The sequence below is a fragment of the Xenopus laevis genome, chromosome 6L, assembly GCF_017654675.1.
Source record: "Xenopus laevis strain J_2021 chromosome 6L, Xenopus_laevis_v10.1, whole genome shotgun sequence".
NCBI classification, from domain to species: Eukaryota; Metazoa; Chordata; class Amphibia; order Anura; family Pipidae; genus Xenopus; species Xenopus laevis.
Genome location: NC_054381.1, coordinates 12709517 through 12731127, shown reverse-complemented (window position 1 = coordinate 12731127; position 21611 = coordinate 12709517). Strand labels below are relative to the sequence as shown.

At 41.3% G+C, this 21611-nt stretch overlaps 1 protein-coding gene across 1 annotated transcript; it reads right to left on the bottom strand.

Annotated features, from left to right (window-relative positions):
* Nucleotides 1–849: 849 nt before the first annotated feature.
* On the bottom strand, nucleotides 850–20790 carry LOC108718726 (uncharacterized protein C9orf152). Its single transcript, XM_018267113.2, has 2 exons — nucleotides 20196–20790; nucleotides 850–1880 (listed from the first exon to the last, which is right to left on the bottom strand). The coding sequence occupies exons 1-2, from the start codon at nucleotides 20416–20418 to the stop codon at nucleotides 1345–1347; spliced, it is 759 nt and encodes a 252-aa protein (XP_018122602.1). The 5' UTR covers nucleotides 20419–20790; the 3' UTR covers nucleotides 850–1344.
* Nucleotides 20791–21611: the final 821 nt, after the last annotated feature.

Sequence of the window (21611 nt, the reverse complement as noted above, 5' to 3'; positions counted from 1 at the left end):
AAACTTCGACAGCTAAAAGCTACCGAAGTCAATGTTAGCCTATGGGGAAGGTCCCCATAGGCTTTCCTAAGTTTTTTTGATCGAAGGATATTCGTTCGATTCGAAGGATTTAATCGTTCGATCGAAGGAATAATCCTTCGATCGTACGATCTCAGAATTTGTGCTAAATCCTTCGACTTCGATATTCGAAGTCGAAGGATTTCAATTCCTAGTCGAATATCGAGGGTTAATTAACCCTCGATATTCGACCCTTAATGAATCAGCCCCTAAATGTAGGATACAATATATCCACAGTAGGATACATAATAGCCTAGATTATTTGCCTCTTTGTGGTAATCCATTAATGTCTGCCAATAATATGGTTGCAGAGTGCTCTGGCCTTAACTGGGTGGTAAATACAAAGTTCCCTTTGTGTGTTTTACATTTATAGGTGTTGCATATAAATCCAGGGCCACTATTAGTTGCCATGGGGTTCCAGACTACTAAAACAGCAGCCCCCCCCCCCTGAGGCCACGGGCCCTGAAAACAAGTACAGGTATGGGACCTGTTATCCAGAATGCTCGGGACCTGGGGTTTTCCGAATAACTGATCTTTCTGTGATTTGTATCTTTATATCTTAAGTCTAATAGATAATCATTTAAACATATTCATTTATTATTAAACAAAATAATAAATAAACCCAATAGGCTGGTTTTGCCTCCAATAAGGATTATTTATATCTTAGTTGGGATCAAGTACAAGATCCTGTTTTATTATTATGGAGAAAAAGGAAATCATTTTTAAAAAAAACTTGGATTATTTGAAAAAAATAAAATGGAGTCTATCGGATATAGCCATCCCGTAATTCAGAGCTTTCTGGATAACGGGTTTCTGGATAACGGATACCATACCTGTAGATTGAAAAAAAAAAAAATGCCCTATGCATATATGTCACACTCCTAATCCACCCTGGCCTTGCACATAACCCTGTTCATGATCCACCAACGCCCCAAAAAATTGGCAGCTGAGCAAATGACACAATTTTTGGCACTATTCTATCTGCACTGCTTTGGTTAATGAGCCTTTTAATATTGTAAGTTATAACACCATAATGATAATAATCCCCTTATATTTATTTTTCCCCGTGGCACATCCGGCAGATAAAGTTCCCCATTCATTAAGACTACAGTAAATAGCCTTATAAAACAACCCAGCAATTGCCACGTGGACTGTGTTTTTTTTATTTATTTTTTTATCGTGTTTCTTCTTCTTAAACCAAAGTCATTGTTTCCTTCTGCCCAATGAAGAGGTGGGGCAGGCACATGGGTCACATTAACCTTCTGGCTGCCAGTGCAAATATTTGCTTTAATGTGTTACATATAAACCAAGCTTTCTGGCTGTTTCTGATATCCGGGGGTTTTTCTTCTGGGGGAATGGATAGTATGTGAGTTTATCAGAGGGAGAAGAAAGCTTTAAGCTTGCCCAGGACGCTGGGACTGTGTGTTGCAGTGAACATTTGCTGTAGGAGCTGCCATGCGGGCTGTCCACAGAAGAGCTTCGGCCATTTCTTTCCAGGGAGCGGCGCTCTTTATGATTGTTGGACACCGTGTCACAGCTCACCATGCGATTAAATGGCGGCCTCTTATTTTCAAAGTTTATGGCTCTCACTTTGTTCACACTGCCATTTTGTATCCCAAACTGGCAGTCTAGCTGCACCATGCGGTGAATGTTGAGGTGTGCATGCCACGAGCCGTCGCTCTCTTTCAGGTAACTCTTATCCGGCACTTCCAGCATTACATCTTTCACCGGGATCTGCTCTTCGAAAGACTTTTGTTTTCTGATCACTTCATTGACCGCAACTGTGTTTAACATGGGTTCCCCCGAAATGAGTTCACTTTCACCTGAAACATAAACTAGCAGTAAATAAACGCACCGATAGAAATCAACATGTCTGCACATATGGCTCTTTCTATGGCAAAATGAATACTGTAATGTCAGTTTGGTCAATTCTGTGCTCATATAGGCGGGAATTGAAGTTGCCAACTGACTGGTATTTGACCACCCTAGACAGCAAATTACTTGCCGGCAGGACCGCCATCAGAAACAACAAACGACAAAATTTCCTGGGCCCCCTGGGTTGAGCCCATCACAAGCCCCACCTACAGGTCCGCCCTCCCCACCACACAGTGAAAAAACAAAAAAAATATTGGTGGCTAGGGTTCCCACATGTTAATAAAAAGTAAAAAGATATTGGTGGTCAGGGCCCCCCCATAAAAAAACATTTGTGGCCAGGGCCCCCCCATTAAAAAATATTGGTGGCTAGGACCCCACATGAGAAAAAAAATGGTGGCCAGGGCCCCCCCCCACATTATAAGAAAATTGGTTGCCAGGGCCCCTTAAACATCCATGCCTTCCCGAAGTCAACAGCTCTCAGAAAGATGCGGGCCCGGCTAATCAAGTAAGTGTGGTGTGGCCGGCCCCCCTTACCCTCAGGGCCCCCTACAACTCTCCCCCCTGTCCCCCCCTGATGGCTGCCCTGCTTGCCGGTAAGGTAAATTTGAAATGCCCTATAAATCCCTCCCTTGTCTTACCCTCTCTGCTTCTTATCTCCCCTTCTAACCCATTCTAACCAATTTCCCCACCCAGTCTGCCCAGTTCCGCTCCCATTTTCCTGCCCCATCCACCGTTCTTCCATTCAACCGACCTGTTTCCCTGCCCCCAAATGTCATAGTCGTGATATCACGCCCCGCCCCTGACCTAAAGACTGGTAATAAAAAAAGTGGTAACCCTAGAATCCTCAAATGCCAGGCTGGGGGTGGTAGAAGACCCTATACTCTTGCCCCCTACCTGTCCTCTAATTTATGTATAGGGTTTCCACCTTTTGCAATTCTTTTCACTGGTGGGTGGGGAGTGGTGATGAAAGGGGGCGGGCCATAACCTCAGGGTCGGAATTAGGGGAAACCAAATGGGGCTTGTGCCTCAGGGGGGCGCCGGATGTACCTCTCCCCAAATCTGAGTTTATGTCTCTGCCCTTAAGGGTATCACTAATTCATATACTAGTAAATTTGTAATACAAGCTCTGCCCCAGGCAGATGTTTTACTGACTAGGCTGGTAAAATACTGGGAGCACCAGCAGGCTGCAACAGAGCCCTGTCTTTACAATTGCCTAAATGATTGTACTCCTTTAGTAAACTTGCAAAGTAAATCACCCCTTATACATACATACATATAGGCCCAGGTATCAAAAATATATCAGGCAAAATATAGGTAAATTATATATTATCCAAAGCACAGACTTACTGACGGCACTGGACGAATAGTTCTAGATACTGTAAAAGCCAAGGGCAGTAGGGCACTATGGTTTGGGCTTATTGGCCCATTAAAGGAAAACGATACCCCTCAAACAATGTAAAAAAATGTTCTATAAAAAGATATTGCATAAAACAGCTCACATGTAAAACTCTGCTTCATGTAAATAAACCATTTTCATAATAATATACTTTTTTTTAGTAGTATGTGCCATTGGGTAATCATAAATAGAAAATTGCCATTTTAAAAAATAAGGGCAGCCCCCTGGGATCGTAGGATTCACGGTGCACACAAACATACCAAACAAACCATACATGTTAGGTCACATGAGCCAATTAACAGACAGAGTTGTGTATTTTGCTTCCACACTTCTTCCTGTTACAGTTAGAGCTGCAGTATTTCTGGTCAGGTGATCTCTTCCTGTTACAGTTAGAGCAGCAGTATTTCTGGTCAGGTGATCTCTTCCTGTTACAGTTAGAGCAGCAGTATTTCTGGTCAGGGGATCTCTTCCTGTTACAGTTAGAGCTGCAGTATTTCTGGTCAGGTGATCTCTTCCTGTTACAGTTAGAGCAGCAGTATTTCTGGTCAGGGGATCTCTTCCTGTTACAGTTAGAGCTGCAGTATTTCTGGTCAGGTGATCTCTTCCTGTTACAGTTAGAGCAGCAGTATTTCTGGTCAGGTGATCTCTTCCTGTTACAGTTAGAGCTGCAGTATTTCTGGCCAGGTGATCTCTAAGGCAGCACACAGACCATCACAAAATGGTGGCTCAAGGCAAGAGATGTAAAGGGCAATATTTACTTAAATATATATGCCAGATTGGTAAGATTCTTTAATATGCCACTTAATTTGATATAAACTATCTGTTGCGCAAGTATTCATTTTTGGGGTATACTTTTTCCTTTAACAACAAAGGGCAGATATTAACTCAATAAACACCCAGCACCCAGTATGACATTATTCTCCCAGGCAATAAGCTTTAGCTTTGTAGGCAGACAAGGACAAGGACCCGGTCGCACAGTCCGTCCAGTACTTTCAGTTCTTATTCATATTTGCAGTATATTCTGATATCTGAAATCCTTGCCACAATGTTCTCATGAACTGCATACAAGGTAACGGCTGGCTGACTTCTGCTAGGAATCGCTACCTCTGTGGGGTAGGATCAGTGATTTAAATGATATGGGTGGTTATTTGCTCTTAATAGAATATAATCATTAACCAGGGTTTCTGGGCTCGCAATCATCTCCTTTAAAGAGGTGGTTCACCTTTAACTTTTAGTTTTATAGAATGGCCAATTCTAAGCAACTTTTCATGTGGCCTCATTATTTATTTTTTATAGTTTTAAAAGGATCAGCCTTTTTCTTCTTCTGACTCTTTCCAGCTTTCAAATGGGGGTCGCTTTTTTATTACTCATCTTTCTATTCAGGCCTCTCCTATTCATATTCCAGTCTCTTATTCAAATCAATGCACTGTTGCTAGGGGGAATTCGGACCCTAGGACCAGATTGCTTCAATTGCAAACTGGAGAGCTGCTGAATAAAAAGCTAAACAACTCAAAAACTATTAAAATGAAAATTGAGACAAATGCAAATTGTCTCAGAATATCTCTCTCTACATCATAAAATCTAACTGAAAGGTGCACAACCCCTTTAACAACACAGTAGACTGGAGTAGATCCTTTGCATGTGTATGGGCACTCTAATATTTTCTTATTTTTAATTCCTTTGCACTGATTCCAGACTGGCACATATGAAATATAGTAAATTTCATGGCTTTCCTATATGCACATGCACCAGCACAAGGGATGACTCGGAAAGAAATGCAATGTTAAAGGGGTAGTTCACACTTAAGTTCTCTTTTAGTACTTTATAGAATGTCTCACTCTTTGTCACATTTGTTGGTCTTGATATTTTCTATCTTATATAGCTTTTTTTAATGATTTTCCAACTTGCAATTTTCAATGCTATCTGGTTGTTGACTAGAAAAAAAAAAAACCAACAGTATGCGAGGCTACAATTTTTATTCCTTATCTCTCTGTACAGGGCTCCCCTATTTATCTTCCAGTCTGTCGTCCAAAAACCTTTTCTGGGTTGCTAGGGTTACAGGGTTCATCGGACCCTAGCAACTGCAGAGCTGCTGAACAAAAAGCTAAATCTGCAGAGAAAATTGTTTACAAATATCTTTGTGTCCTACGAAATAGTATGTTAAAGGTAAACTACCCCTTTAAGTTCAATTTTAAGATAACAGGTTTGCTAATTAAGGTGTAAGACTGTATAAGGGCCAGTAGCGCAACTAGAGGGGGGCGGGCGCTGGCGCGTGACGTGTAGCCGGGCCCCCGCCCCCCTCCGTATAACCGCAATTAGTAAAAAACTCAGTGGCGCGCGATCTACCGGGGGGCCCTGAGGGGGTGCGGGCCCTGGCCCAATCGCACCCCCTGCTCCCCCGGTAGTTACGCCACTGATAAGGGCTCTTACACATGTTTTTTTTTTCCTGCACTCCCCTGCGTTGCGATTTCTTCAGTTCATCCACAGGGGAGCGCAGGAATAGACACACTCAATTATTGTGAAGGGGGCTGTACTCACACAGACGCATGTAAGCGCCAAATGCAGGTGGGACGCAACATGTTGCATTTCACCTGCAGCATGCTGGGGAGCGCAGGAAAAACCGCCCGTGTGTAAGAGCCCTTAGGGCAGAAACCCGTAGCAGGCAATGAGACAAGTCACACTTGAACAAGACCAATCTTGTGCTTGGACACGTGCATCTTTATACCTATTAGTCCCAATGTATTCCGGGTTATTATAAAGGCAAATGTATTATTTTGTTGAAGCCATTGTGTCCTCATACAGAATTTTCCTATTTTGTAATGATTTGTTTTTGTTTACTTCTACAAACCGGTGCCTCAGTTTGAGCTTTCCCTTGACTCACTGCTGCAATTAATATTAATTACCCTTATAGTAACCACTTTGCAGAAACGCCCTTGTGTTATTGATGAGAAACAAGACTGTAACTGTATGTTAGCAATATGGGTTGCCCAAACCTGCTTTGCATGCTGTACATTTACATTGCACACAGTTGGGCTATGGAGTGACTCCTGTATGTGCATGAAATAAATCCAAATTACACCAGATCTCTTCTCCTGTTGTCCACTGCCCCGGGCACAAACCCCTCTAAAACAGTGTAAGCACATAATAACCAGTAGACTTTATAATGTGCACTAATTAGCCTGTTTACATTGTTCAAACAGTGGCTCAGTTTAGTAAATGGGTGTTTCCCCTTTAAGTTAACTTTTAGTATGTTATGGAGAGGCTCCTTCTAAGCATCTTTTCAATTGGTCTTCATTATTTATATTTTATAGTTTGTGAACTATTTGCAGTCTTCTTCTGACTCTTTCAAGCTTTTCAAAAGAGGGTCACTGACCTTGTCTAAAACAAAAGTTCTCTGTACAGCTACAAATGTATTTTTACTGCTACTTTTTAATACTCATGTTTCTATTCAGGACTCTCCTATTCATATTACAGCCTCTTATTCATAGCAATGCATGGTTGCTAGGGTAATATGGACCCCAGCAACAGATTGCTAAAACTGCAAACCGGAGAGCTGCTGAATAAAAAGCTATAAATAAGCCATAAATAAATACAAATCTTACTTAAAGTCAATTTAAAGGAGAAGGAAAGGCTAAAACTAAGTAAGCTTTATCAGAAAGGTCTATATAAATACACCAGTAAACCCTCAAAGTAATTCTGCTCCAAGTCCCCTGTCAAAAGAAACACCACATTTCTTTTGTGTACACATGGGCTTCTGTATCAGACTTCCTGTTTTCAGCTTAACCCTCTAGGGCTAGGGCTTGAGCATGCTCAGTTTTCTCCTCTCCCTCCTCCTCTCCCTGCTGTAATCTGAGGCAAGATCTATGAATGAGCAGGGAGAGACTCAGGCAGGAAGTGATGTCCCACCAAGCTAATATGGCAGCTGCTATACTAAACAAACAGAGTCAGCTTCTAGAGCTTCATTATAAATATAGTGTTATAGTTTGACTATTGTGGCTAATCTATTGGCAATAAACTGCTTTGGTAGCTTTTCTTCTACTTTAAAGGAAAAGTACCGCATTTTTGATTTGCCGTTTGGCCATTAAGCTAGAAATCTCTCAAAATACCCTGAATAGCACTGGGTGCCATTGACATCACTGGAGATGTTACAGGCATTGTATTGGGCTACAACTGCCCAACACCTACATATGTCCTTTATGGTACAGGTATAGTGTATATATTTGTCTATATGTGTCCTTTATATATACTTTATAAAAACACAGCAGATAAGCTCTTATAGCTTGCTGAAATAAGCACACTATGCCATCTCATGGAAATCTTTACTCACTCACATTTAACACCTATATGAGCCATTATCTTCCCTTCTTCATTTGAACACGCCTAGGTCACACCTGTCATTAAGGCATCATCCCTGATCCAGCCAGTTCCCCAAATAATTGTCCTGCATCTCATTTTGGACCTTGGGATATGATTGTGTCCTGATACTTTCATTAAATGCTAAATCCTTGCATGATCCTTTGCAGTCTGCCACCCACTCGTTGAGCTTAACAGTGCCCAAAACAAGAAATTAGTCATCTAACAAAAAGCTTCCGGCAAGTCACCTTGGTGCATTAAAAGAATTGGCCATGCCTTATAATGATTGGAATTGGCTATAAAGGCCAAACCCATACCTCCCAACTGTCCCGTTTTTTGCGGGACAGTCCTGATTTCGACAGCGCAACCTGCAGTCCTTTATTTGTTACTGAAATGTCCCAACTTTCTCTTTGATCTCCTGCAATGAACAGCCAGAAAAACATACAAAGTTTCTGAAGCCCATAATATGTGGCAGGTGCACTTAGATACTATTGTGACAATTTAAGATAAGCAGGTCTCTTGGGAGAACTTAGACTCACAGCATAAAGGGCAATTCACCTTCATTAGCAAAACTGTAATAATACATAAAAAAACACAGAAATGTGTTCAAACTTTCATAACCTGCCAAATTTTGTAAAATGGACCTGGTAATTAGGGGGTGTGGCCCCACACAGCAAATCTTTTTGTCCCTGTTTCTATTTCCAATATTTTGAGAGGTATGCACACCCATTAATACTAACACAGGAGCCACTATATCATACAATGATACTCTTGGAAATGCTGTGCCTTCTGCTTTGTGGCAACGGTTTGGGGAAGGCTCTGTCCTGTTTCAGCACAATAATGACTTTATATACAAAGTAGGTCCATACAGAATCAGTTTGCTGAGATGAGATTGGATTTGATTGGCTTGCAAAGATCCCTCCTACCCAACTGGACACCTGTGGGATCTATTTGAATGCCTGCGTGATCCCAAACATCTCCTGTATGAAGCAAATCCCACCAACAACGTTCCAACATGTAATGTAAAGCCTTCTCAGAAGAGTAAGAGTGGTGGCACACTAATCTGCCTTCCCTCCGGCAAGAATGTGAATCGCCGGCGGGATGGCATAAGCGTCACTTTTGGTTTTTCCAAAGTTGCCTCACAAGGAAACTTCCTGTGACATTGGAAAACCGGGGGGACTGCACTGGTTTCTGATCTGCCATGTACTAATTATCTGAATTTTTGCTAATCAGCCTTATATTGTGACATTTCTATTCTATGTGTACTGTATATTGTGAGTGGGTCCCTAAGCTCAGTAAGTGACAGCAGCACAGAGCATGTGCAGTGAATCAGCAGAAAAGAAGATGAGGAGCTACTGGGGCATCTTTGGAGACACAGATCTTACTGCTAAAGGGCTGTGGTTGCCTTGGGCTGGTACAGAAGCACAAAACATCATGTACAACATTTCTAGCTACTTCTTTAGTTACAGTTTCCTTGTCCTTTAAGGGTAATAAACACCGTGCTATTTGTTGCCTGTGATTTGTGGCGGCTACAAAATGCCAGAAAATACCCTGGTAAAATACTCATATCGTGTAATTGCTCAAAAAAGCCTTTTGAGCGATTACATAGTAGCACTTTGTGTCATTGCCCTAAGGATGATGGCGGACTAGAAGATTAGTTGCCTATGGAAAATATGAAATACAGGCTTAACTCCTGAAAATGGGGCAATAATATAAATAGCCATTGGTGAAACACACCCGTCACTCCAGGTTTCTTAAATAGCTTGAAGTGTTCTTGCGAGGCACACCCATAATGCCCAGTAGCTACACACATATGAAGCTACGTGGGACATGCAGTTCCACATGGTGAGGGGACACAGATCTATGCATTGGAGGACTACTACACAACCGCTAAATATGCCCATAGGGTTGCCACCTTTTATCATGTGTGGCCTGGGAGGGGGTGTATCTGTGAGGGGGCGGGTTTGTGGACATCAGGGGTGGGTTAATACCGTAAATCGGGACAGAGTTGTGATGTCACCGACTGCATCAAGATCGGTGTAGAGGGGGCAAACTAGGAGAGGAAATTGGAAACAGGTAGGGGTGGATCAAAGTCAGATAGTGATTGTGTTGGGATTATAGGACTAGTTATTACAAATTTACCAGCAGTTACATTGCCAATAAATCGGTAATACTGGCCCCGGCCTTGGCTGGTATTTTACCGGCTAGGCCGGTGAAATAGCGTCTGGGTGGCAACCCTATCTGCCCATAGCCTGGCACTGGAGGGCTATCTCACAGAGCTGGAACAACCACCCATAGGTTATAAGTAATAATAGGCCTCAGTATCGGACTGGCCCACTGGGATACCAGGAAAACTCCCGGTGGGTCCAGGTGTCAGTGGGCCCTCATCCTGCTAAATATTTGGCCTATTTCATGGCCATTCCCTATTTCTATGAGAACAAAGAAGCCAAATAGATGGAATAATAGATTATAGTATTATAGTATGTAAAGAAAAGAGACTAGGAGAATAGAGGTTGAGTGAGGAAGAATAATTGTACTGAGAGTGGTCTAAGGTGTTTGGGTGGCCCCCTGATCTAAGGTTTTTTGGTGGGCCCCTGGTGTCCCAGTCCGACACTGATAAGCCCCCTTTACTTCTTGTATTGGTGAGTATTTGTTTCTGTTGTACAGTGCTGCAGAACATGTTGGTGATTTAGAAGTACGTGTTTATAATAATATTAGTAAAGGGCCTGCAATATAATACATGTATGGGACCTGTTATGCCAAATACTCGGGACCTGGGGTTTTCTGGATTACGGATCTCCGTAATTTGGATCTCCATACCTTAAATCTACTAAAAAAAGTAATTTAACTGTTAAATAAACCCTATAGGCTGGTTTTGCTTCCAATAAAGATTAATTATATTTTAGTTGGAATCAAGTACAAGGTGCTGTTTTATTATTACAGAGTAAAAGGAAATATTTTTTTAAAAAAAAATTGGATTATTTGGATAAAATGTAGTCAATTTCCATAATTTGGAGTTTTCCGGATAACGGGTTTCTAGATAACACATCCCATACTTGTAATACCAATAATGGGTCTGCAATATGACCTATCAAACAAACCTTTCTGGCACACCACTAGTAGCCATGTCACTTGATCAATTAACACCTGTCTAAGGGCTCTTACACACGGCCGTTCCGACCTGCGCTCCCCTGCGTTCCGTTTTTTGGCGTTCAGCCGCAGGGGAGCGCAGGAATAGACGCAAGTCATTATTTGAAATGGGCCTGTACTCACTCAGGCGCGTGTAGGCGCCGAACGCAGGTTCAGACGCAACATGCTGCATTTTTCCTATGTAAGAGCCCTTAATGAGTGTTATTTAACCATGGTGATTTAATTCTCGCCTCCAATCATATAATCTGGATAATTAAAACTAGGGATGTAGCGAACTGTTCGCCGGCGAACTAGTTCGCGCGAACTTCGACTGTTCGCGTCCGCCGCAAGTTCGCGAACGTCGCGCGACGTTCGCCAATAGGCGTTCGCGTCAAAATCGTTCGACCATTCGATCGCTAAAATCGAACGATTTTCGTTCGATTCGAACGAAAAACGTTCGATCGAACGATTAAAATCCTTCGATCGAACGATTAAAATCCTTCGATCGTTCGAATCGAACGATTTTCGGATGTTCGAAGTTCGCGAACAGTTCGCGAACTGTTCGCATTTTTTGCCGGTGTTCGCGAACGGCGTTCGCGAACACATACTCGGCGGTTCGCTACATCCCTAATTAAAACTTGCCCCATGGCATTACTGCAACCAGATTATGGTGACTGTATTACATTCTATACCTTTCAGCTGAACTGAGCGAGCTCCAAGATTTTTTTTCTTGTGGTTCTGATGCAACTCCCAGCACACCTTGACAAATACAAGTATTTAGGGATTCTGGGAGTTATAATTCAACAGTAGGTTGGACGTACCTGAGCTGGGCATATTGGCATATTATATAACCTATAACATGTGCCATTTCTAAACCACCTGTACTTTAAAGTCCTGTGCTAAAGCCAAGAAAGCAAATAGCACAATAAATCAGCAAACAAAGGGCCCAGCATTTGCTAAGTCAATAACACATCCATCAGTGCTTTCTAATGTTTGTCCTTCTACTTAAATGGGGTGATTTGGAGCCAAAGCTTCTATCCCTCTGCTGTTCAATAGAGCTAATGAAAAGTAATCACTACAAGCTGTGCTAATGGCACATATAAACTAACAACATTACTAGTATCTCACAGGGGGGGTTCATTTATGAGAGCAGCACGGGGAAAGTTTGCTCAAAGAGGTAGAGATCTTTTTGCTTTGGACCATATTTTCCAACTACACGGTGCTCCAACTGCACTACTATATGCCCAACTGGTACTGGGATACTGGGGCTTTTTAGGATACTGTTGGTCTGTAACTTTAAGGGGGCTATTATCTAAGGTTGAGCTGTGTTTTTCCCTAAAAATTAAAGTTTTTTGAGGGTAGTTTCTGTAAAAACTCACATTTTTGGGGATAATAAAAAAACTGGAATTTTTCGAGATTAATTATGCCCATGAGCTGCAAAGAGCCAGAATCTGTAAATACTCCAGCTAAAACCTGTCGAGGTCATGTAGAAGTCAATGTCAGAGGTCCTTGAACCATTTGAAGATGTTTAGCCTCACAAACTCCACCTTTGATAAATAACCCCCTAATTGTACTCATTTCCCCACTCTGGATCACATTCCACTCTTCATACCTTAGTCCAGGGATCCCCAACCTTTTCAACCTGTGAGCAACATTCAGAAGTAAAAGGAGTTGGGCAGCAACACTAGCATGAACAATGTTCTTGTGGTGCCATATAAGGGCTGTGATTGGCCATTTGGTAGCCCATATGTGGATTGTGAACCTACATTGAGGCTCTGTTTTGGCAGTGTACCTGGTTTTTATACAACCAAAACTTGCCTGGAATTCAAAAATAAACAGCTGCTTTGGGGCCACTGGGAGCAACATCCAAGGGGTTGGAGAACAACATGTTACTCATGAGCTAGTGGTTGGGGATCACTACCTTAGTCACTAGACCATCAAGGCTGAGGTGGAGCAAGAGGGCTGAGATATCGGACTGGGATGCTAGGGGCCCACAAGAAAACATTAGACCAGTGGTCTCCAAACAATGGCTCGTCATGAGCAACATGTTGCTCCTAGTGGCCTCAAAGTAGGTGCTTATTTTTCAATTTCTAGCTTGGAAGAAAGTTTTGGTGCATAAAAACCACACTCTCACTATAGTTAGATGGAGTCAGTCCCAAATTGTATAGAGTCGAGGCCCCTAAACTTTTTTTTACCATGAGCAACATTCAGATGTAAAAAGAGTTGGGGAGCAACACATGCAAGCATGAAAAATGGCTCTGAGTGGTGCAAAATAAGTGTGATTGGTATTTGGTAGCCCCTATGAGGACTGTCAGTCTACAGGAGGTTCTGTTTGGCAGGACTCTTGGTTTTTATTCAACCAAAACTTGCCTCCAAGCCTGGAATTCAAAAATAAACACCTGCTTTGAGGCCACTGGGAGCAACATCCAAGGGGTTGGTGAGCAAATTGTTGCTCACTAGCCACTGGTTGGGGACAACTGGTATAGAGGTTATATAGGCTTGTGATAGAAATAATAAAGGGCTAATGGGATTTTTCCCAGAATGGACCCACCTGGAGATCCTTTGCTACTCTTGCAGGACATTCCCAACACCTGACTATAGCGGGACCTTGGCTCACACCTGGAAGCTTTCTTTCATCTCAATCACCCTGTATGATGTCACAGAGACAACAGTGCCTGTGGGGTGGCTGCACCTCCATGGGAAACATATACACAGATTTCCATAATTTAATATGAATTATTTCTTGCTTAAAAAGCAGCCTGTGCAGTTATTTCTAAGCAGTGCATCTGGAACAAAAACACCCAGAAGCCAATCTTTGCCGAAGACTTGAGTATGTTAGTTCCATTCTAGCTCAGTCAAGGGCACATCAGACTTACATAAAGTTTATATAAGCAGGTTCTGATATCTGTCGGAGATTATTAGGGTCACGCCTGAAAGGTAAAGAAGTGAAAAACAATGGCTGTTTGCCCTTAGATTATTGTAGGTGAATACAAGTCCCTGAGCCTAAGCATGGCCGTAGAAATGATTACATTATCTTCATTACACAGCAGTCAAACAAAAACTAAAATGTGGCTTAAAGGGAGACTGATGCTGCAGTGCGGTTGGTTTACTAATAATGTGCAGTTGTCTGTAGCAACTTTCATTTTTGAAGTTGAAATAGAGTGATCTAATTTAATTGCTGATCAGTTGCTACTGACAATTAAAAAGCAATGTTTGTATGCATTTTCTGTTGGTCACATATGTTTGATTCTCATACTGTGGGCACTTAGTAGGAACATTCTTGGTATATGTGTGGGTGGCATTGCTCTCTCCAGGACGGCAGCTTAGTGTGTGCCTCAGTGCCAATAGCATTGAAACCATCCAATCAAAATAACACCATATGTAACCTTTACGCTGGTGGGGCATGCTAGCACCAGAAAACATAGATGGTCTTTCTTATATCTGAGGACCTTCCCTAGCAATAATCTAGCTTCAATGCTTCTTAGGGTAATGGCACACAGGAGGAGGATCCTGTTTCTGAGTAGCACTAGTTCTTGAGTCTCTTTCTTTAGCTTCTCCATCAATTAAAGTTTACGTACTTAGATATCCCCCTACTAACCATAGGTAGATGGTCACAAATTCACTTGTCTCCTGAAACACTGCTCGTGACTAAAAACCTTTTGAGAACTGCTGATGTAGAGACAAAGGCCAGGAAAAATAAACAAATAGCATACCCTAATGAAGAAGAAACTAACTCCTTGGGGCTGGCCCATTTTACAACTTCAAAGTGTATGGATGAAAAAAAGAATTGGCATAGAATACATCTGACAGCTGTAAACCCTAATCAGGGACTTCGATAAGAAGGAAAACAAAAAGCCAGAAAAGCTATTTTTGTGACTTTCTGCTTTTTTATGCATTTTAGGGCAACGAGCACATCTGGGGAGATTAGTCGCCCGGCGACAAATCTCTTCTTCAGGGTGACTAATCGCCCGAACTGCCTTCCCACCGGCTAGAATGAAAATCGCCGGCGGGATGGCAATTGATGCGCCTCGTTTTCCGAAGTCGCCCAAAGTTGCCTCACAAGGAAACTTCGAGCGACTTTGTAAAACGAATCGCTCCAAGTGCCATCTGGGTGCCATCCTGCCGCCAATTCCGATTCTAGTCTGCAAGAGATTAGTCGCCCTGAAGAAGAGGAGATTGGTTGCCGGGCAACTAATCTCCCCGAATCTGACCATGTTCCTACCCTTAAGGACTGATGAAGACCCAGGATGGGTTGAAATGTATTAGGTGTATTCTATGGCTTCTCAGCTGAGCATATATACAATACAGGAACAGGAGTGAGGTTTGTTTAATCTGGTTTTATGGAAATATTTACAGACTAATCCTCATTCAAGTGTGCAATTTATATGTGTTTATTCTCTGAGGTTTATATGTCCCATCTTTAAGGGGTAGTTCACCTTTAAGTTAACTCTTAGTATAATATAATGACCAATTCTAAGCAACTTTCCATTTGGTCTTCATTATTTATTTTCTATAGTTTTTTTTTTTTTTAATTATTTTCCTCCTTCCTCTGACTCTCTTCAGCTTTCAATTGGGGGTCACTGACCCCATCTAAAAAACAAATGCTCTGCAAGGCTACAAATGTATTGTTATTGCTACTTTTTATTACTCATCTTTCTATTCAGGCCTCTCCTATTCAAACTCCAGTCTATTATTCAAATCAATGCATGGTTGCGAAGGTAGTTTGGACCCTAGCAACCAGATGGCTGAAATTGCAAACTGGAGAGCTGCTGAATAAAAAGCTAAATAACTCAAAAATTACAAATAATAAAAAACGAAAACCAATTGCAAATTGTCTCAGAATATCACTATCTACATCATACTAAAAGTTAATTTAAAGATGAACTACACCTTTAAATTAGATAGATTAATTCAGAACACCTTATCCTGCTCTGATTCTACAGCTAAATCCTCTGCCACCAACATTGGACTGAGGTGTCTGGGACCCACTGGGGCTGCCCCCCTTCACACATTCTTTGTTGCGGCTGAGATCGGGGGTAATCAGGGGGGAAAGCCATTGGTTTCCTGGAGGAGTGGGTCTGGCGGTGTAGATAAGCAGTTATAAAAGAGCACAGTCACATTGGCATTTTGACCCCTTTGATAAACATGTCTTTGTAAATTGTGCCCATATTAAGGGTCGTATTTAATAAAATCTGAATTTATTATGTTTATAATATTTATAAAAAAGCTCAACCAAACTCCCATGCCCGATTCTAGCTGATTTATTGAAAAAACCCTCAAACCTTTCCCCCCAATTTTTTTAGTTTTTGCCTGAAAACCCTGAAAAGTCTGATTTTGGGCTAAACCCAGCACAGAATTTCAAATTAGGATAGGTGCCTCTCCCATTGACTTATAAAACATTGTAAAACACCTGCCAAGGCCAGGGCCGGCATTACAAATCTACTGCCAATGTAGTTGCTGGTAAATTTGTAATACCCTTAACAAAAGCCCTTGGCCCCCAAGTTGGAAACGTACCTTTTCTTCATCTTCTGGACATCGCGCAACGTGTTCCGCCCCCTTTTGTGGCAGGACCATGTTGACCCACCCCTTTTGCGGCACAGTCCACCCCATTAGTTCCCACCCCCACCACTGGCCAGTAATTTTTTTTTGAAAAGGTGGCAACCCTACTTAAAGAGGACCTCAACAGGTCTGAATAGCAGATTTTCAGATTCAGGCAGATTGCAGCATTGGGGTATATTAAATCATGGAAAAAAAAAAAACTTTTTTCCCTATATAAATTTGAGTTGTCTAGTGAAAAAACTAAAAATCTTCGAGATTTCGCAACTTGACTTTTAATAAATAACCCCTAAGTGTTGTTTATTGGTAGTTACAGATGCTGCAGTCCCCCTCTTTAGTCCAAACGGGTGACAGCATAAGCAATGCGGCATACCACCTTATAACAAGCATTTTCTGCCTTAAAGGAAAACTATACCCCCAAAATGAATACTTTGGCAACAGATAGTTTATATCATATTAAGTGGCATATTAAAAGAATATTATCAAACTGGTATATATATTTAATTAAATCTTGCCCTGTAATATCTTTTGCCTTGAATCACCATTTTGTGATGGTCTGTGTGTTGTCTCAGAGATCACCTGACCAGAAATACTGCAGCTCTAACTGTAACAAGAAGAAGTGTGGAAGCAAAAGGTAGAACTGTCTGTTAATTGGCTCATGTGACCTAACATGTTTGGTTTGTTTGTGTGCACCGTGAATCATATGATCCCAGGGGGTGGCCCTTATTTTTTAAAATGGCAATTTTCTATTTAGGATTACCCAATGGCACATACTACTAGAAAAGTATATTATTATGAAAATGGTTTATTTACATGAAGCAGGGCTGAGCTGTTTTATGCAATATCTTTTTATAGAGACCTACATGGTTTAGGGGTATAGTTTTCCTTTAATGTACTGATATTGTCAGACATTTCCCAGTAAAGTGTATACATATATGTCCTGGGGGTTAAACTTTATGGACTTTTGTGTTTTTTCAACCCAAATTATCTCTGTAACTTTGTTTATAGGTCGGTTGCAGGCAGTGGGGAGGAAAGGGGGTGAATTCATGGCTGAAAAACATCTCGGTACCATCAGCCTTGAAGCCAGAGTTGTGCTCTGAACTTTACAATGCACAGACAGGAATGCTCAGGGGCAAACACAGTTTATTTATTAACAGCAGTTCAGCCAGTCATGTATAACTTCAGTTATATGTATATATTTACTTTATAATCAGCATTATCATGAGATCCTTTAGGCTGGGGCATTGCTTAAAGGAACAGGCAAATGGCAGAGCTTATGCTCATCAGAAGATTACGGATTCTACACCAAAAAAATCAAAAGCTGATATTTAAAAAAAAAAAAAGAAAAAAGTTTATACAGTATACGTCAGGTACCCTGTAGGTTTAATAATAGTGATCCCACAGGCTACACCCACACAAAACTGTTCATATAAATGAACTAGCCAGCAAGGTACAATAGGCTATTGTGTGCAAAGAACAAATCATTTTTATGTTATGTATTTATACACATTGGAGTTGGAGTAACCATATTGTTTCTCTTACGCAGAACAGTATATCTAATTGTGTTCACCTCACATTCAGTCTTTGTAAATTGGATTTGATACATATGTACAAATCCCATCCCCCCTATATACAGGTATGGGACCTGTTATGCAGAATGCTCGAACCTGGGGTTTTCCAGACAAGGGATCTTTTGGTAATTTGGATCTTCATACCTTCAGTCTACTGAAAAATCATTTAAACATTAATTTAAGCCAGTAGGATTGTTTTGCCTCTAATAAGGGTTAATTATATCTTAGTTGGGATCAAGTACAAGCTATTGTTTTATTATTACAGCTGAAAAAGGAAATCGTTTTTTAAAATTTTTAAATATTTGATTGCAACGGCCTTCCTGTAATTTGGCACTTTCTGGATAACAGGCTTCCGGATACCTGTTATCTGTGTGCTACAGCTTCCCTCAGCTGAGACATTGTCTATAGGCAACTACAGAACAGCTCCTCCAGGAGGGATTTAGAAGAACTTCCTTTTAACTTAACTTTTAGTATGATATAGAATGGCCAATTCTAAGCAACTTTTTAATTGGTCTTCATTATTTCTTTTTTTTATAGATTTCTTAAGTATTTTTATCTTCTGACTTTTTCCATCTTTCAAATAGGGGTCACTGACCCCATCTAAAAGCAAATGCTCTGTAAGGCTACACATGTATTGTTATTGCTACTTTTTGTTACTCATCTTTCTGTTCAGTCCCTCTCCTATTCATATTCCAGTCTCTTATTCAGATCAGGGCATGGTTGCTAGGGGAATTTGGACCTTTGCTCAAATAGCAAACTGGAGAGCTGCTGAATAAAAATTTAAATAATGCAAAAACTACAAATAATAAAAAATGAAATCCTATTGCAAATTGTCTGAGAATATCACTCTCTACATCATACTAAAAGATAACTGAAAGGCGAACAACTCCTTTAAAATATTATTACTGAGGAAGACCCCTAGAGGAGCTTTTTTCAGGGACCCTTCCTTATGGGAAGGTGTATTCACTCAAAGGCGACCCTCATGTCCCACTACCACCCTTTCTGCCAGTGCGTACTGGGTGCCATAGACTGTTCTATTATTTTTGACCTGCATAAGTAAAGGTACTTGCACCCAGACAAGCTCCTTGCGCTGCCATATAGTTGTGCTAAGCAACACTGCGGTGGTCCTGCCTCTTCTGAGAAATGACCCTGAGGCTACTGCCACCCGAAATAGAGTTAATTGCATTTTTATGAATGTCAGATATTATTATTATTGTTATTATTAATAATACTACTACTACAGGTATGGGATCCTTTATCTGGAAACCCATTATCCAGAAAGCTCCGATTTAGGGGAAGGTCATCTCCCATAGACTGCATTTTATCCAAATAATCCACATTTTTAAAAATGATTATTTTTTTATTTGTAATAATACAACAGTGCCTTGTGTTTGATCCAAACCAAGATATCGGTCATGCTGACTGGAAGCAAAACCAGCCTATTGGGTTTATTTAATGTTTAAATTATTTTCTAGTGGACTTAAGGTATGAAGATCCAAATTACAGTATGATCTGTTATCCGGAAAACCATAGGTCCCGAGCATTCTGGATAATAGGTCCCATACCTGTACTACTACTAATAATAACATATTTATAAAGCTCCAATGTATTCTTACTGGAAGCAAAACCAGCCTATTGGGTTTATTTAATGTTTAAATTATTTTCTAGTGGACTTAAGGTATGAAGATCCAAATTACAGTAAGATCTGTTATCCGGAAAATCATAGGTCCTGAGTATTCTGGATAATAGGTCCCATATCTGTACTACTACTAATAATAACATATTTATAAAGCTCCAATGTATGACACAATGCTGTACAGTAGGTTTCATCACTACCCTTAATTACAGTTTTGCTTAATATGCTGTACTCTAAAAAATAAACCATATGTGATAACAACAATAATAGTAATGATATTTTGCACTGTAAAGCTAGATAATAGCAGGGGATAAAGGAAGGGACCATATTTCCACGAACACAAGTTATTGAAGTACAATTTCCAGCCCCTTCCATCAGCAGAAACTTTGGGGGGCACAGCTAGAGCGAAGACATAAGGTTGGGTGGGCAGAGAAGAAGAGGTGGACTAAGACATAATAAGTAATAAAAGGTAAATAAGTAATAGTTAAGTAATGAGAGATGGGTGAGTGAGTGAGGGACTCTTACCACGTTTTAAAGTTACCTTTATTGAAACTCCCTCGGTTCAGCAGGGGAGCATTTGCTTCATTTTTAGTTCTAAAAAGTGATTATCTACCCCACGTACCTGCTTTAAACACAATGATGTGGGTCTGCTGCTTCTGCTTCTGCTTAATGCAGTGATACTGCTCCTCCAGCCGGCTGATATCCATTTTGCTCGGCTTCCTGGTGCCGTCAGCTGGCTCCTTGAAAGTGTGAGTCACAGATAATATCTCAGTCATATATTTATACGCCTTTACCAGTCGTTCCCACAGCGAGAACTTCTCCCAGCACCCACAGCACCCTGCCATCTCTGGATGGCTGCTCTCAGGACCTTCTGACAATTCACTTGGCACCACGAGAGTCTGTTACTCTGCCTGGCACAGAATGTCTCCTCTCTCTGCTGAACTGGTTACATGTATTTCAGGTTGTCCTGGGTGTCTTGGTTGAAAAGTAAATGATAAGTACAGTACAGGGAGATTATTGACTTAAGGTAGAAAGCCTGGCCAAAAAAATTAAATAGGATACAAAAAAACAGGGAGGGAACAACCATAACAAATGGTTTCAATTTTCAAGTCTGAGGCATTAAAGGCGAGGCACAGCTCTGTGTTTAAAGGGATCATTCCAGTATAGTGTCATGACTATTGACCAATAACATAGGAAACACAGGCTAAATATTGGTGATCACATCAGCTAGAGCATGGATCCACAACCTTTTTTACCTGTGAGCCAGAGTTGGGGAGCAAAACATACATGAAAAAGTTCCTGGAGGTGCCAAATAAGGGCTGTGATTGGGTATTTGGAAGCCCCTATGTGGACTGGCAGCCTACAGGAAGCTCTATTTGGAAGTACAGGTACACCTGGTTTTTATCCAACCAAAACTTGCCTCCAAGCCTGGAATACAAAAATAAGCAGCTGGTTTAAGGCCACTATCCCCTGCAACCTTCTATCCTCTGCAACCCACTATCCCCTGCAACCGACTATCTTCTCCAACCCACTGTCCCCTCCAGCCCACTGTCCCCTCCAACCCACCGTCCCCTCCAACCCACCGTCTCCTCCAGCCCACTGTCCCCTCCAACCCACCGTCCCCTTCAACCTACCAACCCTCTCCAGCCTACCATCCTCTCCAACACATTATCCCCTACAACACTACAGGCTAGAGAGACCTTGGAATGTTATATGCATACGATATGTTGCCATATCAGCTATTCAGTTGTGACTCGAAGAATATCTATGGCAGTATATTTACATTCATCCCAGAACGCAAAGGCTGTACAGGATCCATTTGGGCAAGGTACCTTATTTCCAATCAGAACCTTCTTGGAATCATCTAGATTCCAAACAGATATGTTAGATGGGAATGTATCAGTGCCCATATACAATCTTCATCTGAATTTGAATTAATGCAAATCCCTTCCACTGATCTGTATTTTTGGGGGACGAGCAAAGAAGTTTAAAAAGCCATGCACTGGCCAAATATGCTAACATATTGTATTTTCACAAA

Excerpts from the sequence above, each read along its gene's own strand:
- LOC108718726 (XM_018267113.2), bottom strand. The coding sequence starts at position 20,418 with ATGGCAGGGTGCTGTGGGTGCTGGGAGAAGTTCTCGCTGTGGGAACGA. Across the intron at positions 1,881-20,195 it reads CATCATTGTGTTTAAAGCAG|GTGAAAGTGAACTCATTTCG; the intron begins GTACGTGGGGTA and ends TTTATGTTTCAG.